The sequence below is a fragment of the Hippichthys cyanospilos genome, chromosome 4, assembly GCF_059441005.1.
Source record: "Hippichthys cyanospilos isolate Australia breed blue-spotted pipefish chromosome 4, RoL_Hcya_1.0, whole genome shotgun sequence".
NCBI classification, from domain to species: Eukaryota; Metazoa; Chordata; class Actinopteri; order Syngnathiformes; family Syngnathidae; genus Hippichthys; species Hippichthys cyanospilos.
The window spans coordinates 9,850,857-9,870,222 of NC_142372.1; the positions used below are offsets into that span (position 1 = coordinate 9,850,857).

The following is a 19,366-nucleotide window of genomic DNA, read 5'->3' on the forward strand; positions in this document are numbered from 1 at the left end:
GGCATTCTGATAAAATGTCAAGTAAAAGTTGTATTTTATTTCCGTTATATACGCTTTCAAAATTAATAAAGCACCCTGTAGTCTATAGTTTGCACACCCCCCCCATTCTAACCCCTTACCCGCTGTGCAGCCATCTTAAATAGGGTTAGGGTTAGTTACATGCATAAGAGAGGAACATTTGATTAGGGGTTTGATTTGGGTTTGAATCTATGCCGCCTCCTTCATTGCCCAGCTGATTGTTGATTATTTGTAAATGGCTTTCTAAGCCGCTGGCTGTAACTTTAAGTACAAGTTGTACTAATGTCAGAAAGCCGTGGTGTAAAAAGTAGTGTAGAACCTTTTGCTTTATTTAACTACAGTGACGCAATCATTAAGAGTGTGCCGGTATCCCCGCATGTGTGTGCGTGCATGCATGTGTGTGTGCGTGCATGCATGTGTGTGTGTCAGCTGTCCCAACAAGTCAAGCATTCTCTAGTTGCCGCTTCCTTGGATATGACACTGGTGTGAATATCCAGAAGATGATGTCACCGCCTTGACGGATGCACAAAGCTGAGCTGGGTTTCCATAGTGAGCCACCAAACAAGCAAACAGTGCACATGCATGTGAGTGACCCCTTTTCCTCTTCCTCTTTATACCATCCCTGTTTATCTGCGTCGACATCTCACAATTGCAAACATGTGGGAGCGTGGCCCTGAAACAGCCCGGCTGGATCAGCGTGTCCTCATGCAGCTGCTGTTTCGTGTACCGTATAGCAGATATCAGAAAATGGTGGACCCCACACACGCGCACACTGATCATCATCGTTCACAGCGGGAAGATTTTCACTGCGTGTTAGACAACACTATTTTAAAGCACGAGCTTATTGAATTTAGTGCAAGTGTAAGAAAGCATTTGCAGACAAGATCATCCATCACGCCCTTTCAGTTTTAGCTACATGAACATGGAAAAGGAGTCAATTATACAACACAGATAAATTTGGTCATATAATTGTATGGAAAAATGAAACCTTGCTGACGTTCATTCTGTGCGATGCATTAAGGTCAAAAGCTTTTAGTTTGTTGAAGGCCGTCATTTGATATCTCTTCGAGTCTTGGGGTGTTGTTGCTATATGTTGCATTGTGTTGTTGATATTTGTCATGTGCATACATTTTTTTACGGATTCGGGCAGCACTGCAAGGCGTTTAATATGATGCATGACTCGACGTGTTTTTATTGAGAATCAAGTTTGAAGTTCCAATTTACTTATTTTAATGTTGTTGTTTTCTAGTTATTGCGGCAGCTCCTTTAACAAACTTTTCAGATTTTTTTTTAGACTGAAATTGGGGTTGAGGTCAAAGAACAATTTTTGCCCAGTTTTATCTGTTGAGCTGTTAAACTTACTCAGATTTTAGAGTATTCAGATCCCAGAAAATGTCCTTACTATTGGTACTTACTCTCCAGTAAATACTCACCACTTTTTTTCTGACCTCCTGGTTGCATTGGTCATTTAAAAGATAAATGTGGCAAAACTTTAAATGCGTATTTCTTAAAAATAGGAATTTCAACTTGGCAGCATACAAACACCTGCTGTAACTTAATCAAATTTTGAGCTACTGCCATTTAATTTATATCATTTTAAAGGGTAAGTAAAGGGTAAAATTAAGTGTAGTGTAGAATTGGAATATATATATTTTTTACTGGCGTAAGCCTCGTTTTATGTGTGTGTACATATAAATACAGTATATATATATATATATATATATATATATATATATATATATATATATATATATAATATATATATATAATATATATGTGTGTGTTTTCATAAAACCAGGCTGGCTGGCTGTGCTCTCTGGTTGTTTAGAAAGAGAGAGAGTCACGTTACATTTGTAATGTTTCCACACTCGGGGGCTTTGATCCATCAGTACACCCCCTTTCCGAAATATCCCGACAAGGGTGAGGTAACTGTGCTCACAAAATATAGTGGCAGGTGTTTGCTGCAGTGCCGACCAACAGCCATTATAATTTCTGTTACTATATTTTGGTAGCACGGGCTTGTCATTTAGTTCCAGGAAATACATTGAAATATGTTCTATGTCATCATCAAATGAATTCATGTGAGGATGGCTATGCAGTGTTGTAATTAATATTTAAAAATTGTCATACACGCGTTGTCAAATGTGGCTTCAATGGTTGGCCTATAAGTAATGGCTCAGCAAAGGGGATGCTGGTATGTGTCATGGGACCGATTTCACATGCATACCGCCCAACTTCATCTAGTATACACACACCCAACGGAAAGAGTGACTTTTTAATTCATCAGATAGTGTATGCATGTCCGAAGAGTGTGTGTGTGCGTGTGTGTGTGCGTGCGTGCGTGCGTGCATGTGTGTGTGTGTGTGTCAAAATGAGAAGCATGCAGTCATTAGTGAGTTGTGCCCTTGTAAGGCCGATCTATTTCAGCTGCCTTACCTTTGGGATGCAAAATGATTGTCGGTGGACAGTGACACTTCATCATCATGATGAAGCATTTTTATTCTAATATATTGCGCAAGACTTCCTTCATGCAATACAATGCAATCGGAGAAAGTTCCGTTTAAAATTGAGACTCAGACTAGCCATTCAAGCCAGAGTCAAGTAGACATGACAGTTTTAAAACAAAATGTTGTAATCATTTTCCTACCACAGAGTATGTCTTCATCTCCATTTTAAATCATTTCTTTTATGCACTCTTTTTTAAATAATGAAAAAATGAAAACTAGGCTTCACCAAATCTTATTTTACACGTTTTAATAATTTAATTGAACCATAATGAATAAACGTGTACTGTATCCCCATATTCAGTTCTTCATTTTTTTTTCATAAAAACAGCATTGGATGAAAACCAAGTCCTGCATCTAATACAGCCTTTTAATAAAAAGAAGCACCTGCATAAAAAACATGTTACTCCAATTATTTTCATCAAGTGTAAACCGCTTCTCTACAAAAGTATTATTTTTCAACAATCAAGTCCAAACGCATCTATGTCTATTATTTTTATTCACTGTGTTGAATCAAAAATTATATAGCCCAGTTACTATTTTAATCTCCTAAAAACAATGAAAATCCATATTTTGGCATTGTTACTCGTAAAGTAAAGAAAACACATTTTTAAAATAAATAAACCAATGTTAAACCATATTTCGGATTTGCCTTTGTGTATAAAATATAGTGAATAAATGCATATCATGTAATTATAAATTTGTATTACAAATAATGAATCTACATAAAAGATGATGGCGCAATATGTGTCATGAGCATATGAGTTTAAAAGAATTTCTTACTCCTGATCAGTGTGATATCTAAAATATTTCCTAGAAATTGAAATGGTAATGCTTGAATTTAATTGAAGTTAATAAAGAATGATTCATCAGGTTCTTCTTGGCAAGGAGAGATCTTCTGCTTTATATTTAGTGTGTACCATCCGTTTTAAATTACCAAATAAGATTCCCGATGGCTTTTAAAGGAATACAAGAAACGGGTGATGTTTACAAATGTTCTATTTTAAGAGCTAGCAAATATGCAATGACCTTGACTTGACTTCCACCCTTCAATCATTCTTTCCTTGTTAGCTCTGCAGTGTATCTAACTTGAGTGTTGACGTGTTGTTTGGGCGCCTGGTGCATCCTATTGTACACAATGGTGTGCAAGCAGGTTGTTGGGGGGCACTCTTGTGCCTATTTGAGGGCCCACTAAAAATAGTGCGGCAGCAGCCGATGTGTACGCATGCTCTTGTCTGATTGGAAATCGCAGAGACTCGAGTCAGAGCTGTGGTGCATCTGTCAAAGAGGGACGTGACCTCTTCCACGGTGAGTGCACTGCATTCAGGGATTTGTATAGCGAACAAATTTAAGTTACACAATGTCTGGACTCAGCATGTGTGTTTTTTCCCTCTCAGCTGCCATCCGCAGTAACTTGAAGGAATTTAAGCAAGATTTTTGAGAGGAGGAGAACTTTTGCGGACATACCAATGGGTTCTCGGCGGACAATGCCACGCTCCCATTCGGCTAATGGAAGATCTGGCCACGGGAATGGGATCACTGGCAATAGCCGGCCTGGAGGCTGCAGCTACCTCTCAAACGTCAGGCCAGAGAACAGGTACGGTGTGACGTCAAATACACTTCAAACATGTTGACAGAGAGGCTGTTTTGCACATACAGCAGTGAAAAATGAGAATTTCACCAATTATGATAATTAACTGATTTAATTCATTTATTTTTAATGCCGCTGAAAAACCCCTAAGAAAAACCCTCAAGCAGGTTTTTTTTTTCTTTTTGTGTTATTGTGGCAGATCAAAATCTTGATCTACCACAATAACAAAGTGTCTTCAGTTGTTAAAGTAGTTTAGAAGACTGACATGCACTTTTAACCATTTATTTTCTTCTGTATTTAAGACTTTGAGACTAGTCCCCAGTGCTGGCTGCAAACTTTTGTTTCATCCATCAGGAAGAATAGTACTGTTTTCCTTTTTAAATCATCCAAATAATTAGAAAATACCATTAAAATAAAACGTTCTCCATCTGGTCCGTCAAACAGACCTGTTCAAACGCGAGTGTTGTCGAATTTAGTTTGGCGAGCTTTGCTATGGCTTGCAACATTGGCATGTTTGTTGCTATCGCTAGCTGCGGCTGCAGTCACGGCTGGGTGCGCTGGAATTATGCGCTTGGCTGAACTTGAGCTGCTTCTGTGATAAGCAAACTTCTGCTTACAAATAATGCTTATTATTCTACTTTTATCAAAGTTGTCATCATGTTTTTTTAAAGGTAAATTTATCATTCATCAGACTGATGTCCCTCACACGCTCTTCCATTTTCACGTCTTCCTTCTGCCTTCCCACCTACATTAATAGCCTATCATATTATGACACACAAAATAACAGCCAATCATTGTCCACTTCAGGGTCTGATTGACCTTTGTTTTTCAATCCTCATAAATGCTGAATCATAAGAAAGCAGAACGTTAGCAATTAAAAATGACTGTAATTAGTTGATCACAATTAACTAGTTATATCCTCACAAGATAGATTAATATTTAGAAAAACTTTTATTCCACCAGGCAAAACAACAATTTGACATTTTAAGCACAAAGTGCAGTACTCGTTATCAAGAACAAAAAAAAAAAAAAAGAATCGAAGAAAAGCATATATTTTATATCATAACGTCACAAAATTAGGCTGACTTTTATCTGTATGGGGATACAAGGCTTTTTTTTTCATTTGGCCTTGTAAAAAGAGTTTTAAAAATTGGTCTACTATATAGTTTTTCCATATACAGGGGTTTGTGTTATTTAAAAAGGAAAACATTTTCATATGCATGTTTTTCATCCGATGTTGTTTAGATTAATAGGGAAAAAAACGGAAAATAAGTCCTGGGTGTACGTGCCTGTTGCTAAAGGTCAGCTGGTATAAACGTCATCTCATCAAAATAACCCTACATAGGATATTTGGAACAGAAAATGAATAGTATGATTCACATTGGATTTTATTGATAAATAAAAATAAATGTAAATACAGTAAGTTTTGTTCACTGGATTTTTAAAAAGGAAACAAAAAAGGGAACATGGAGATGTATGTGTTTTGTTGGACTTTGCATTTTGTTACAAAGGCAAAAATGCAAATACTACACTAAGAAAATTTGGAGATGCATGAATTTCATCAGGTACACTGTATACGTATTTTTAATTTAATTTTGTGGTCATCTACATGATTTTCAATGAAAAATGCGGATAAAAGGTTTTCACTGCTTTTTTTTATTCTAAAATCTTGTGTTATTTCGTGACATAAATATAACATAGGCAAGTACTTTGAGAAGTCCTTGTTGACATCACAGCAATGAGACATTTTGTGTGTTATTTTTTAGATAAATATAAACACAAGGAGACCAGATACTTGTGCTTCAAGACATTCATTAAAGCTAATTAGCAGTGGTATTTCCAGTGTTATCAATCATGCTTAATCAAACAGAAACATCAAGTGGTGCCTAGAGGCCAAAGGCTACTCGCATTTTTACTCTTAAAGTGCGTTTGTGTCATATTTGGTTTGCTCACTTGTGAGTTGCATGCAATGAGCTGTAAAAGTACTCGCTGACCCCAACACTGAGAAGGAGAGCAATACCAGTCATGCATGGCACTGTGGCATCACATATATATTCCATACGTGCGTGTCGGTTCAGCCTTGCTGGACATGTGAGCTCAACTGGATCTCACTGTTCAGTGTTGAATGTATTGAAAAGCCGCTCTCTGCACAGGAGCACATTGTGCAGCGTGATAGCTCAACTGACACAGGAAACACAGCCCGCCTTCGTGACCACTCTCAAGTCCAGAGCTGTATCAGAGAGCAGCGACGTCAAGTTTTTCTGTGTGGTGACCGGTGAGCATTGCCGCTTATTTGTCAAATGTGAAATGAGAGCCTAGTTGGGAAAAAAACATTCATCCGCGGGTCACATGTCGAATTTGAATCAATGCAAGTTGGAGGAAGATTTCAATACACTATGCGACCACTAGGAAAAAAGATTCTTTTTTTTTTTCGGAGCTAATACCAACTATTAGTACAGTATATTCATTTTTCATCAAAGGCAAAATAATGCAATCAGAATTTGTGTGCTATGGCCAAATCTATGTGAATTATTTTTAAAAATTAATACATTTTTGGTTCATAGAACAGATTATGTGATGTAATGCACATTAAATCTTGTCATACATATGGGATTGTGTTGCTAATAGTTGACTATGTGTCAGATTTAACACATTTATGCCTAATTTTTGCTGTAGTATGTATTTTATGTTTTTATTAGAGAAACTGTCTTTATATTGTGTGTAAAGTACTGACATCCAAATCATTTTTTCTGCACAATTCCTTGCAATGCCCACCTCATCATTGTTTATAACAATTGAGATTTGCTTTGTTTTGAATGATATGTCCGCAGAATGAGCTTATCAACAAAATGACATTTTATATTTAAGAATATGAGGTTATGCTGTGGATCTATGTGTGATAAATAATGACGCTAGTGTTACTTTTGTACCACTGCTGTAAATGATTATAGTACACAGTGTAAAAAAATGAAAATAATATCCATTTGGCCAATCATTTTTGGCTGATGCTCGCAAGGCCATGATCGGCTGGCAAATTAATCATTTGGGCCCTTATGTTTCTTGATCAATTTTTCCATTTGCAAAAAGTTATACATAATAATAATAATAATCTTAAGGTCTGTCTACACAAGGACTGTGAGTAAAAATTCCATAATGTATCCAGCATAGGCATTATACAAAGCATCAATAATGAAACGGTGAATTGCAAAAGGAAATGCAGGAATATAATTTTTGATTACTGATTATCAGTAGTTGTAGTACTAGTATTTTTATGTTTTTATTTATTTAGACTCTTTTGTGTCTTTCAGGTTATCCCATCCCTCAACTTACTTGGTATAAAGATGATAAACAGATGGACAGATTCTGTGGACTTCCTAAATACGAAATATTTCGCAACGGGCAAACCCATTCCCTGCATATTTACAAGTAAGTACATCGTATACTTTTAAGTGTTTTACAGGATATTCACAAAAATGAGTTATTTAATATGTTTAGTTCAACTGATTCAGGTCTGAGGTCCTATCACCAAAAAGTTGAATGTTTTTCTCTTCCCAGCTGTACTGTGGAGGACGCAGCCATCTACCAGGTATCGGCCAGTAACAGTAAAGGCATTGTGTCCTGTTCCGGGGTTCTGGAAGTGGGCGGAATGAACGAGTTCAAGATTCACCAGCGGTACTTTGGCAAGCTCAAGCAGAAAACGGATGCCCGAGGCAAAGAGGTCAACGGCAAGGAGAACCAGGAGCCTATTCGCACTGTCAGCCCTGAACGCTCGCAAAGGAAGCGACGTTCCACCATGGAGCCTTTCCTGAGCACGCCCAACTCCGTGGAAGGCGAGGTCACAGAGGAGGTCATTCAATCGGTTGAGGAGGATTCAAAGGTGAGGTTGGAGGAACCCGCAGAGGAACCGTCAGAAGAGCAGCCGCCAAGCGTGACTAAGACTTGTGGGAAAACAAATATTGAGAATGGAACTGTGGCGGGCATTGCCAAGACTCCTTTTGCCAAAAAGAAGATCAAGATTTGCCCCAGAGGAGAGAGGATGTCTGAGGAGATGAAACAAGCAGCCTCAGAGGAGCTCATGCAAGTGGAAAGTTGCAGAAACATGGCAGAGCGTAAAAACAGAGCAACTTTGGGAAAACTGTTACGGAACAAAAGTTCCGAGGCACTTCGCTCTCCGCAAGGTTCGAGAAAAGACAAAGAAAGTGGCCTTAAACGTGACGAGAACGTGTCTGAGAAGAATCCACGCATTCCCTCCAGGCTTCAAAATGCACCACAAGCCCAACAGCCCTCAAGCCAAGTCAGGCAGCACATGTCTAACACCGGATCAGTGGATGGGATCATCCAGAATAAGGCTGCGTTACCTGAGCAGACCTCAGATCCGCTGCCGCAAAAGGAAACAAAAGCCAAGCAGAAGAATGCGTCGGCGCCGAGTGAGGTGAGCTTTTTTTTCTTCTCCCATGAGCTCATGGCATCATCGTGCTAGGCAACTTCCTGCTATTTAAAGAATCAACGATGTCAATGCACTCCAATGCCAATGAAGCTTCCTGATTCACTCATGTTTGCACATGCAACAAGCTGGCTATGAGGCCATTACTTTTTTTTTTAATGAGACTTTTTGATAAATGGACCTTGGCACCATAAAATACAGTACAGAATTGCATCATATTGTTTTATGGCAGCAGTGAAAATACTAACATACCAATTTTTATTTTATTTTTTTTTTGACAGCCATGATCTATCATCCTGTCATTAAGATACTGGCTGATTGCATAACAAAAAATATTTAAAAATAAAATAATCTGTTTGCTAACTCAGAATTATTAGCAATTTTAATTTGAAGGCACAGGTATTCCTAAATTTAGTTCTGCAAAGAACTTTGCTATGTCTCACTATATCAGCGTCCTATCGTTAATTATGGCTGCAGTCTCAGCTGAGTCCTTTGCATTTACTTGTATGTAGCCAAACTTAAGATGCTTTTATGGTTGGAAAACTAACGAGGAATGCAAACTCAAGCACAACAAGCCCATTGAGTAAAAACGTATCAAATCAGCATACAGAAAGCATAGAGATTCAAAAGTAGATTAATACGATTAAAAAACAATAACAATTCACTATGACTGTAATCAATTGATCGTAATTAAGCTATTAATATGACACCTCTAATTAAACCAATCTATACCACAGGGGTTTGCTATGTTGCAATTATGAGTCAAATGTTGTTTGCTTCTGGGGGTTTTTTGACAGCGACTTACGCAACCATGTGCACAGCTACTGACATCAAGGAGATAAGACGAAGCTCAGTTGAAGTGCCTCTCAAAATGATTGACATTCTATTGTAATCACACATCAACACAAAATAGCCACTTGTGAACAGACTTCAATTTCCCAGATTAGAAAGAGGGAAAGAAGATAAAATATGCTTGTCATTTTGTCATTATTTCAAGCAAATCGTTATTTTATAATATACTTGAACAATCAAAATGGATACCTTTAAAGGCTTTTGAGGTCGGGTTTTGCAGCTCAAAATGGGCAAAGTGAACATGATTGGCCTTGCTTAGCTCATCTATTACGGAATGTCGTGTGACTCAGGGAACCTCTCTTGCTAATTATAAAACGAGGTTTAGACGTAATGTGAATTTGACACCGTCTGGACCACAAATCAGAGAACGGATACACTGAACTTATCACCTTTTGTAACTTTGACGAGACCATTTCTCAAATTACACAAGCGGAAATTGTTCTAATAGATCCAAATATTTCTCAACGTATAATTTTTGAGACAAACGTTTTTGTATCGACTCGCTTTGTGGACCATCTTCACTGTCTCATCTTACTTTAGAATCTAACTGTTGGACGTATTTTTAATCAGAATGTATTTCCATTGCAGTGTTCACAGATATTGCTTTTGTCATATGTCATATGTTGTATGTGGCCTCTGGAATCATGTTGGAGATGCACAAGATCCCAACACAGAGTGTGAAGCATTAAAAGCCTAATGGCAGTCTTGGTATAGTCGTTGAAATCTACGCTGTTGTTGTTTATCCATGTCCTGCACTGCTACGGATAATGTATCATTAGTATTTACAGCCTGGAAAAATGTGCTTCAATTGTCTCCCAAGGTTACACCGGCTTCAACATGGATGAGTAGAAATGATACACCTGTCAAACTGGAGCCTCCACCTTACCGACGTTTGGCAGCAGCAGATGCACAGCCACAGAAGAAAACCCCAACAAAAGGAGCGGCTACAACAGAGGACCCCCGGCTCCATTCGGTCACATCTATTGTCAAATCACCACAACAAAGACAGCATCATTCCAAGGGATTAAGGGAGAGCCACCCAGTCCCGCAAAAATTGCAACCCATTTCATTTGCAGACCAAAAAAGCCCAACTGATTTAGTGGGAAAATGTATTGAAGGGATAGAGGTACAAGGATATAGAAAGGATAATGGCAAGGACAATAAGAGGTCAATGGTGCCAAAAGAAAAGACTGTTAAGACTTTAACTGAAACCACGATTCAACAACCAGAATACACCAGAGATAAAGTCCCGACAGTAGTTAATCCCGCGGTTGTGGGTAATAAAGACAAAAAACTCACTAGTTTAAACCCCAACCCGGAATTACAGTTAAACAAACAGAAAAAAGTTGAAACTGCTGATCCATGCAAAAAAACTCAGAGTTTACATGAGAAGCCGTCCACAGACTTGCAAGAAATCCCCAAACCTGAGACCAGAGTCATATCAGTTGCAGAATTAATGCGGGCCCAAATAAAGGCTCTGGAGTCTCCAGGTACAAGTCCTGCTAAAGACATCCCCGCAGGCTTGCCAGCACTTCCCACTGCTGCAGCCAAATCTCAAAACCTTAAAATCAAGGAAACTAAATGCAAAGCTCCAGAGAAAAAATCTGAACCTGGTATCATACCCAAGATTAGCGCCAATGCAAACAATCCCAAGGAACATATAGCACAGCAAAACCCTTTAGCAAAGAATACGAGTCCTCCAAAGGGTCCTAATCCTTTTCCTTCATCTCCCATTGATTACCTCAGCACAGAATGCTATAAAGATGTCTCAGCCTTGCCCCAAGCAGGTTCTTCAAATAATTGCTCCTCTGATCCTATGAATCCTAAAGATATTCCAGCTCAAGGGAGGATGTCAGTGCCTGATAGCATACCTAATAATCATGTCGATCGAACGTCTCCAAAGAACAATCTTGTGAAGCAAAGTCCTTTCAGAAAGAATAGAACTTTGCAAGAACCTAGCCTTTGTCCTTCACCTATCATTGATCCCCTCCGCACAGAAGGCAATCAAGATGTCACAAGCATTCCCAATGTTGGATCTTTAAATAACTCCTCTGTTGCTCCAGTAAATCCTAAAGAGGTAGAAACACAACCAATTAAGTCATTACTTAATGGCATATCTAAGAATCATGTTGATCAAACCTCTCCAAAGAAGAATCTTGTGAAGCAAAGTCCGCTCAAAAAGAATAGAACTTTGCAAGAGCCTAGCCTTCGTCCTTCATCTGTCATTGATCCCCTTGGCACAGAAGGCAATAAAGATATCACAAGCATTCCTGATGTTGGTTCTTTAAGTAACTCCTCTTTTGTTCCAGCAAATTCTACTGCAGTAGAAAATAAAACAACAAAGTCAGTACTTGATAGCAACCCTAAGATTCATGTCGATCAAACCTCTCCAAAGGAAAATCTTGTGAGGCAAAATCATGCCGAAAAGAATGAGATTTTTCAAGAAGATTCTAGTCTTTGTCCATCTGTCATTGTTCCCATTAGCAAGGAAGGCAATCGAGATGTTTGCGACATTCGCGATACTGGTTCTTTAAATATGTACTCTTTTGTATCAGTGGATCCTAAAGAGGTAGAAACCCAACCAAAAAAATCAGTACCTGATAGCACAGCTAAGAGTTCTGTTGACCAGATCTTTCCAAAGGAAAATCTTGTGAAGGAAATTGATTCCAGAAAGAATAGAACTTTTCAAGATGAATCTAGCCTTTGTCCTTCTTCTGTCATTGATCCTCTTAGCGTAGAAGGTAATCAAGATGTGACAGAAGCTCACATTGCTGATTCTTTAAATACTTACTCTTTTGTTCCAGTGAATCCTAAAGAGGTGGAAACTCAAACAGTCAAGTCAGTATCTGATAGCATACATACAAATCTTATCAATCGGATCTCCTCAAAGGAAAATATTCAGAATCAGAATAATCTCAAAAATAATTGTGCTTATCGAGAGCCTAGCCTTTGTTCTTCATCTGCCGTTGATCCCATTAGCATAGAAACCAATCGAGATGTCCGAGACACTCGCGAACCTGGTTCTTTAAATGTCTACAGTCTTGAATCAGTGAATTCTAAAGAGATTAAATCCGAACCTATCAAATTAGTACCTGATAGCACAAATAAAAATTCTGTTGACCAGACCTCTACTAAGGAAGATCCTGTGAAACAAAGTAATCTGGAAAAGACGAGTGCTAGTCAAGAAGATTCTAGTCCTTGTCTATCTGCCACTGATCCCCTCAGCATAGAATGCAAACAAGAGGATGCGGCCATTCCCCATCCAAGTTCATCAAAAACTACCCTTCCTGTTTCAATAAATCCTACGGAGGAAGTGACTGAAAGATCCACATCAAAAACCAAGGTTCAAGGCAAAAACGTGGGACTTGTGGATGTAATCCCAGTTATTCAACATGATGCCGATGCTCAACAGAGAACTACTGAAAGAACTTCCCAAACACTGATAATAGAACACAATCCAACCAGTTCTTCACTAGGGGTGCTGAGATTTCCCAGTAATAGTGTTCATAGTGCAGATACAGAAGACTGCCTTGAAATCCAAAAGGAGTTAATGGTTGAAGCTATCGAAGCAATCAGTTTCTTACCAAATTCAAATCCAGAAGCCAGTTTTTTGTCGCAAAAACGAGGTTATGATTCTAGTTTTACTCCTGCAACTCCACAAGAATTGGCCTCAGGAGCACGTCGTAAGATGCTTTCTTCCAAAGACAAAATAGAGGAGACAATTTTACCACATGATCAACCCAATAAGCAAGAGGTTTCCCCACCGGACAACGCACTTTCCACCAGTACTTTGTCAATCGTAGACTGTTCTCACAACAAGTCACAACTTCAGCCCAGCGACGATAGAGCTTCTCTTGTAGAAAAACGATCACCGATGCTGGGTAGAAAGAATCTGACCGCTGTGACCAAAGCATCGAGCCGACCCCCCAGTGAAGACGTCCAAAGTGAGAAAACTGAGAAGGACAGATGGGACCCATGTAAAGGTAACATACTTTTTACATCCAAAGCTGTTTCCCTTTCATCCATTTTCTTTAGTGTTTTTCCTCACTACCGTTGGTACCGTTATTATCATGTCAGTTATTCTGTGATTATAGATACAAACACCTTTCTCATGGTCACTTCCCTTCATTTTAGCTCCTCAAGTTATTCGTAAGATCCGCAGCGAGAGCTTTGCAGATGCCTCGGGACACCTCAAACTGTGGTGCCAGTTCTTCAACATTCTCGCCGACTCAACCATCGCTTGGTACAGAGATCAACTGGAGATTGCCCGGATTCAAAAAAGGTGTGTTCCTAGTATGCAAACATTTTAGAAACGATTGCCAATTCTCTGAATTTATTGAACCGATTTGTCTCTCAGTGTGGCGGATGAAAGCCAAGTCAATCTGGCCGTCGTTCAGGCGTCAAACAAAGACTCCGGTGTTTACAAATGCACTATCACAAATGACTACGGGACCGACTCGACTGAATTTCTGCTCAGTCCAGATAGTATGTGGTTACCGGGCACCATGACTAAATTTTTCAGTGACCTATGTTGCGGAGACAATACCAAGTGTGTTCTTTCTCCAAATGCGTTTCAGTCTTGGCGGGGATTTCTCTCCGTGAGGACCGTAGTGGTAAGCTCACATGTTAACATTTAATACAACACAAAGATGAGTACATTTCCAACTATTTTGTCCTTCCATCAAGTTGGGGAAGAGATCGAAATGGCACCCCTGGTGTTCAGCAAGGGCGTGGCTGACAGCGGCATCTGGGGCAGCAATTTGTTTGGACGTGTGATGGTGCACAAATCCTGTATCGGCACAGGCTGTGCCCATAAAGTCTGGAGGGCTAAAGTCATCTATGGCCTGGAACCTGTGTTTGAGTCTGGTCATACGTGTATCATCAAAGCACGACGGCACATTGCTTATGGAGGCAAGGAGGAACACAGCCTCATAGACAGAAACTTGGACTTTGTCAAGCAGGTATGTCTCACTTCTAAATGGAACGTTTGGGGTTATGGTAAACGTTAATCAGCGATTTCCCATTGTTCTGCATACAGGAATGTAAAATTCAGAATCTGGCTCGTGAATACTGCAAAATCTTCTCTGCCGAGGCAAGAAATACCGAGAACTTTGGGTCTCCTCTTGAGTGAGTTTGATTATGGGCTTTCCGTAAATGCTTCAAGTATAATGGTGAATTTTCAGTAGGTTTTGCTACAGATAATCAGAACGGTTCAATTTGGAATGGCTTGAAGGTGTCAAAAAATGTAGAAATTGCACAAGAAAAATAAATCTTATTTTTTGAAAGTTTTAGTCTGTATATCAATGGTAGAAATGATTCTCAATTGGTAAATGGGATTTTTTTGCATTGTGAGGATAAGATGAATAATTTAATGCATTAATTTGAATCACGCAATAGTATATAAATTACAGGAGAAAATGAAAATGAAACAAAATAGAACTTGTGCATTTTCAAACTTCTGGATTTTTTGAGTTTTATATATATTTGTTATATATTTGTATGTTTTTTTCTGACACTCTTTACAACAGAATATTTAAAATATAAGTGCAGTACTAACCAAACTGAAGCGCTCTGCTTGGTAGAAATACTTGTTGTTTTTGATCCTTAACAAACCAGGATCATCCCTGTGTACTTGATGTACCGGCCTGCAAATAGCATCCCTTATGCCACGGTGGAGGCTGACCTGGCTGGAGTCTATCAGAACTACGCAGCGATGGACCCTACTGGGCGGATCGAGATTAGAACAAACTCTGAGGTAGCGCTTAAATGTTGTGCTCTGCAGCATTGGATCTTTCAGTGGACCAGCGGAAATCTGCTCATCACGCGCCTCAAAGGTAAACTAGGATTCTTTATTTGACCTAAAACAACAAACCGTGTTGGTTCATTTCCAGATTTTGGATTAATGTGTTGATTTTGGTTTTGATGAGACTTATTTTTGTTTATTTTGTTTGTCTCTTTCATTTCGCGTTCCATTACCCCCTCCCTGCTAATTGTTTCCAAACCTGAGTTGTCTCAGCGTGAACAGTGATCATGTGATTCATTTTATAAAACTGAACAATAAATAAAATCGCACAGTTGCATCATATGAAAATGCCTATTAAACGTAAACGTGTCAGGGAGTAACTGACAGTGATAAAAGATGTTTTTTATTCCATCAATCTGTTGTATCAGTTTGTAATAAAATAAATAATTACATAAATAATAATCATATAAAAACAAAGCAAATAATTAAAACATATTCAACCTAAATATATAGATTACTCCATATGTACAATAGTAATACTTTCCTATTTGCAACATTGTTCCGTTTGAATGTGATGTTTTACATATAGCCACCAGATGTCGCTGTGGAAAATGTTTCGAACGTTCTATACGATCAATCGTTCCATTCTTTCATCTCCACCATCCATAATGAATGACCTGCTCTGATCATCCCAGTTCCTTGTGTTAAACCGTCAGCTCCCTCCAACCTTTTGTGTTTCCGCGCTTGTTAGACAAATAAGGTTTTTTTTTCTCTTATTAATTTTTTATTATTTGTTTATTTTGTTAAAAAAAATACATAAAAATCAAAATGTTATTTTATGGCTGGTCCGACTAATAAAAAACGAAAATCAAGAAAATTTGTGAGGTAAACCTGCATTAGCTGGGGTCACAAATAAAACTTAATATAAGTAATAAAGATTACATTTTACTTTAAAAGACACAACATTGCAATTTTTTGAGTGATCTGTCGTAAAAAAGAAAAGAACTTGCAAGAATTATGGTGACATAAACTTGCAATCGAAAAGGTTATGGTCATAAATGAAAATAAAGCCCAAACCATAATATAGTGAGGGAACACTGAATATGGTTTGCCATTTTGTTATTTTGAGATTAAAATGATTTTTCAGCACTTCCTGGTCCCAGCGTCCTGGTATTTGGGTCCTGCAAATGAGACAATTGCAACAGTATCACATGAAATTGTATCCATTTTATCTTAACTGGCTGGTATTTTGAAAGCTGTTTTCCTTGATAAGTTGCATGGCTGTTTTATGCCTCAAAAAGCCTGTCAAATTTGAAAGAAGGATAACATTGTGCTGTTTTTTTTCAGGGGTTGATACAATGATCACCAGCATTGGAATCACAGTAAAATATACAGGGTGAGTATTGTAAAATATCAGCGCGTTGTTCATGTTCAATTACTTGACATTGTACCTCATATTTTACTGTTGTTGATGCAGACATCAGGTTCTCCAAATGGAAGGCAATCCTCAAATATTTGAGGGGTTTGTCTCGCAGCATCAATGTAATTACTTCTGTGGTCTGCTGGGCCTGAGGTCGCTCAAGCTTTCCGACACTTTAATGGCACCAACCAAGCCCAAAGGCTCCAGGAGCCCGCTATTGCAGCGCAGGAGTCAGACCCCTGGATCTTGCAGCCCACAGGCCGGCAGGAGAACCGCCGGCAGCCCCCGGATGCCCAGAAAGACCGAACAAGATGCCCCAAAAAGCCTGAAGGCTGCTGTTGAAGTCGCATTGTGAATGTGAACCGTTACAAATTGTCATCACTTAAATGAAAATGAGGAGACCTGCTCCGATACCAAGAAAAATCTATGCGAGCCAGTAATTTGCATTTGGCTTGCCAGACCGCCAGAAATGAAAAAAAAAACTAACACTAAAACTAACGTGACATTAGCAGCTGCTCTAGCTCTCAACTTAGTTGGTAAGTCCACCGCAGCGACAATGTCTCACCCGCTCTCATTGTCATTTGGATGATGTGAGGACATGTTTTAAATACACTCATTTTGAGCTTTTTAGCATGAATTCTTCATGAAACTTCCGTTTTCTTGATTGCTTACTGATTGGGTATCTGCATGTTCTGTGCTAACTATGACTAACATATAAATATTGAACATGTTTAGAAGCATCATTATCATAACGTCAACTTTTGTACAGCGAGAAGCCAACCAAGCGGAAATGTCAACATTTTGTGGTCATCTGATATAGATGTACAGTGACACATTCTCATTGTATATTATAACCACATCATGGTGAATGTCACTGGTTGTAAAATAAATCAAAGCTGTGGATATCAAAAGAGGTTTTCAGAGTGTGTGTCATGTCTGACAAAAGAAAAGAAGCGGACCATCCAGTCCTAAATTTCTCTGATCACATCTTGTCCTAGATTTTACACATACTACTTTTGCAGGAAATCGTAAATACAGAATTTACCAAGAATGCCTGCGGGACTCATACAAACTTAATTTGGTGCTAAAACAAATAATATTTGGTGTTACATATTCATGGCATTCTACTTGTGTGTTTTTTTTTCAGTGGCATTTTAATTTAAACAAAGGCGTTTTGGTGAGCAAAAGCGGAGCAAATGTAGAATGTCTTTTACGAGGAAAAAAATGTGACGTCATGCTAAGTGGAAGAGGTGAGACATGCAGATCAAGAATGTTTGAAAATAATGAGTCAGAATGAGATAGTTTGCATATCGTAATATACATGATAAAGCTGGGCCAACATTGTCCTTGTGAGACGCTTTGGCTAAATTTGGAAATTGGCGTGTTTGGGCCAATGTGTGTTTACTTACGATGCAAAAGGGTAATCCCATCATGATAATCACTTGTGATTCGTTGTTCATTAGTGAGTCATCCTTTATGTAAGCGCTCCAGTGTAACTGCTGCATGTTATCTTACCCCCCAAAAAGTTTACTTGCTGTTATTTATGATGATGTCCAGCCGGTTGAGTGTCACATCCTTTAACCACAACAAAAACTCTTATTTGGCACGCCAAGTTTTTATTCGTGCTTTAACTTAGTTGTTGTGTCTGATATAAAATGGACTTGCTTATGATCAGACATGTGACTGAGACCAGATAAAACACTTCTGCCACCTACTGTTTGTTCATTCATACCACAAGTTAAAAAATAATAACGAGAAAAGCTATCAATACTAGGATGGATGGATGGATGGATGGATGGATGGATGGATGGATGGATGGATGGATAGACAGATAGACAGTGACATGGTAGAAGACTGGTTAGCATATCCGCCTCTCATGCGGGTGTTGTGGTTTTGATTCCAGCCTTACTGTGAGGAGTTTGTATGTTCTCCCCATGCCGGCGTGGCACCTCTGGATGCTCGGCCTGGTAGGTGTATTGGATACTTGAAATTGTCCTTAGATGTGTACATTATTGTGAATGGTTGTTTGTTTCTGTGTACCCAGTGATTGGCTGGTAACCTGTTCAGGATGCCCCCCTCACCCACTGCCCAAATACAGCTGGGATAGGCTCCAGCACCCCAGTGACTCTAATGAGGATAACCAGCTAAGAAAACGGATGGATGAAATTCTGTCACTCCTGCCTAATGCATTTTTTTGCATATTTTCTGCACAAGTGTTTCCCATTCACTCCATTCACAAGAGTTATTCATATTGTCAGTATCCGTTTAAACAAGCCTCATTAGTTCTGAGTGGAAAAGCGTCAAACAATGAGACCGGGAATAATTTTCCCACACGCTCTTACATAGGAGGTTGTTAGCGAAGCGGAGGAAATTAAAGTGAAAAACTTGCTGTGGCACGGGCAGCTCTGGCGGAATGCAATAAAGACATCACTTGAGACAAATCTGAACATTTAGCCTCTATTATAAGAGCAGCAAATGAGTGAATTGCCAGTCGGCAACTGAAGATATTCTATGTTTAACAAGGCCTAATGTGGACTTGGTCACTCTGAGCACGTCGTTAAATACATTTCTGACACACCAAATTATGAGGTGGCGAAAATACCCTGATCTTATTTGCATGTCATTTGGGTCCTCTTTTTTTCCATTATTATTAACCGAGATAACGCCACCAATAGATGCAGGAGGCAGATGTTCCCGTCCACCAGATAGCACTGACCAGCGGGCTATAACAAGAGTCCTAACGCAAGGCCTCGGATTTTGCTGTCTCGCTGACCTTAATTAGCATCGGCGCTAG

At 39.0% G+C, this 19,366-nt stretch overlaps 1 protein-coding gene across 2 annotated transcripts; it reads left to right on the top strand.

Annotated features, from left to right (window-relative positions):
- Positions 1–96: 96 nt before the first annotated feature.
- LOC148424519 (alpha-protein kinase 3-like) lies at positions 97–17,458 on the top strand. Of its 2 annotated transcripts, none has more exons than XM_088412160.1 (15): positions 97–602; positions 3,775–3,830; positions 3,920–4,119; positions 6,267–6,388; positions 7,422–7,539; positions 7,669–8,545; positions 10,230–13,392; positions 13,544–13,691; positions 13,767–13,894; positions 13,987–14,022; positions 14,096–14,370; positions 14,448–14,536; positions 15,026–15,243; positions 16,500–16,548; positions 16,630–17,458. In XM_088412160.1, the coding sequence occupies exons 3-15, from the start codon at positions 3,992–3,994 to the stop codon at positions 16,925–16,927; spliced, it is 5,649 nt and encodes a 1,882-aa protein (XP_088268286.1). In that variant the 5' UTR covers positions 97–602; positions 3,775–3,830; positions 3,920–3,991; the 3' UTR covers positions 16,928–17,458. The 2 variants fall into 2 exon arrangements, with proteins under 2 accessions (XP_088268286.1, XP_088268287.1); XM_088412161.1 differs by having other exon boundaries at positions 13,553–13,691.
- The last annotated feature ends 1,908 nt before the right edge of the window (positions 17,459–19,366 follow it).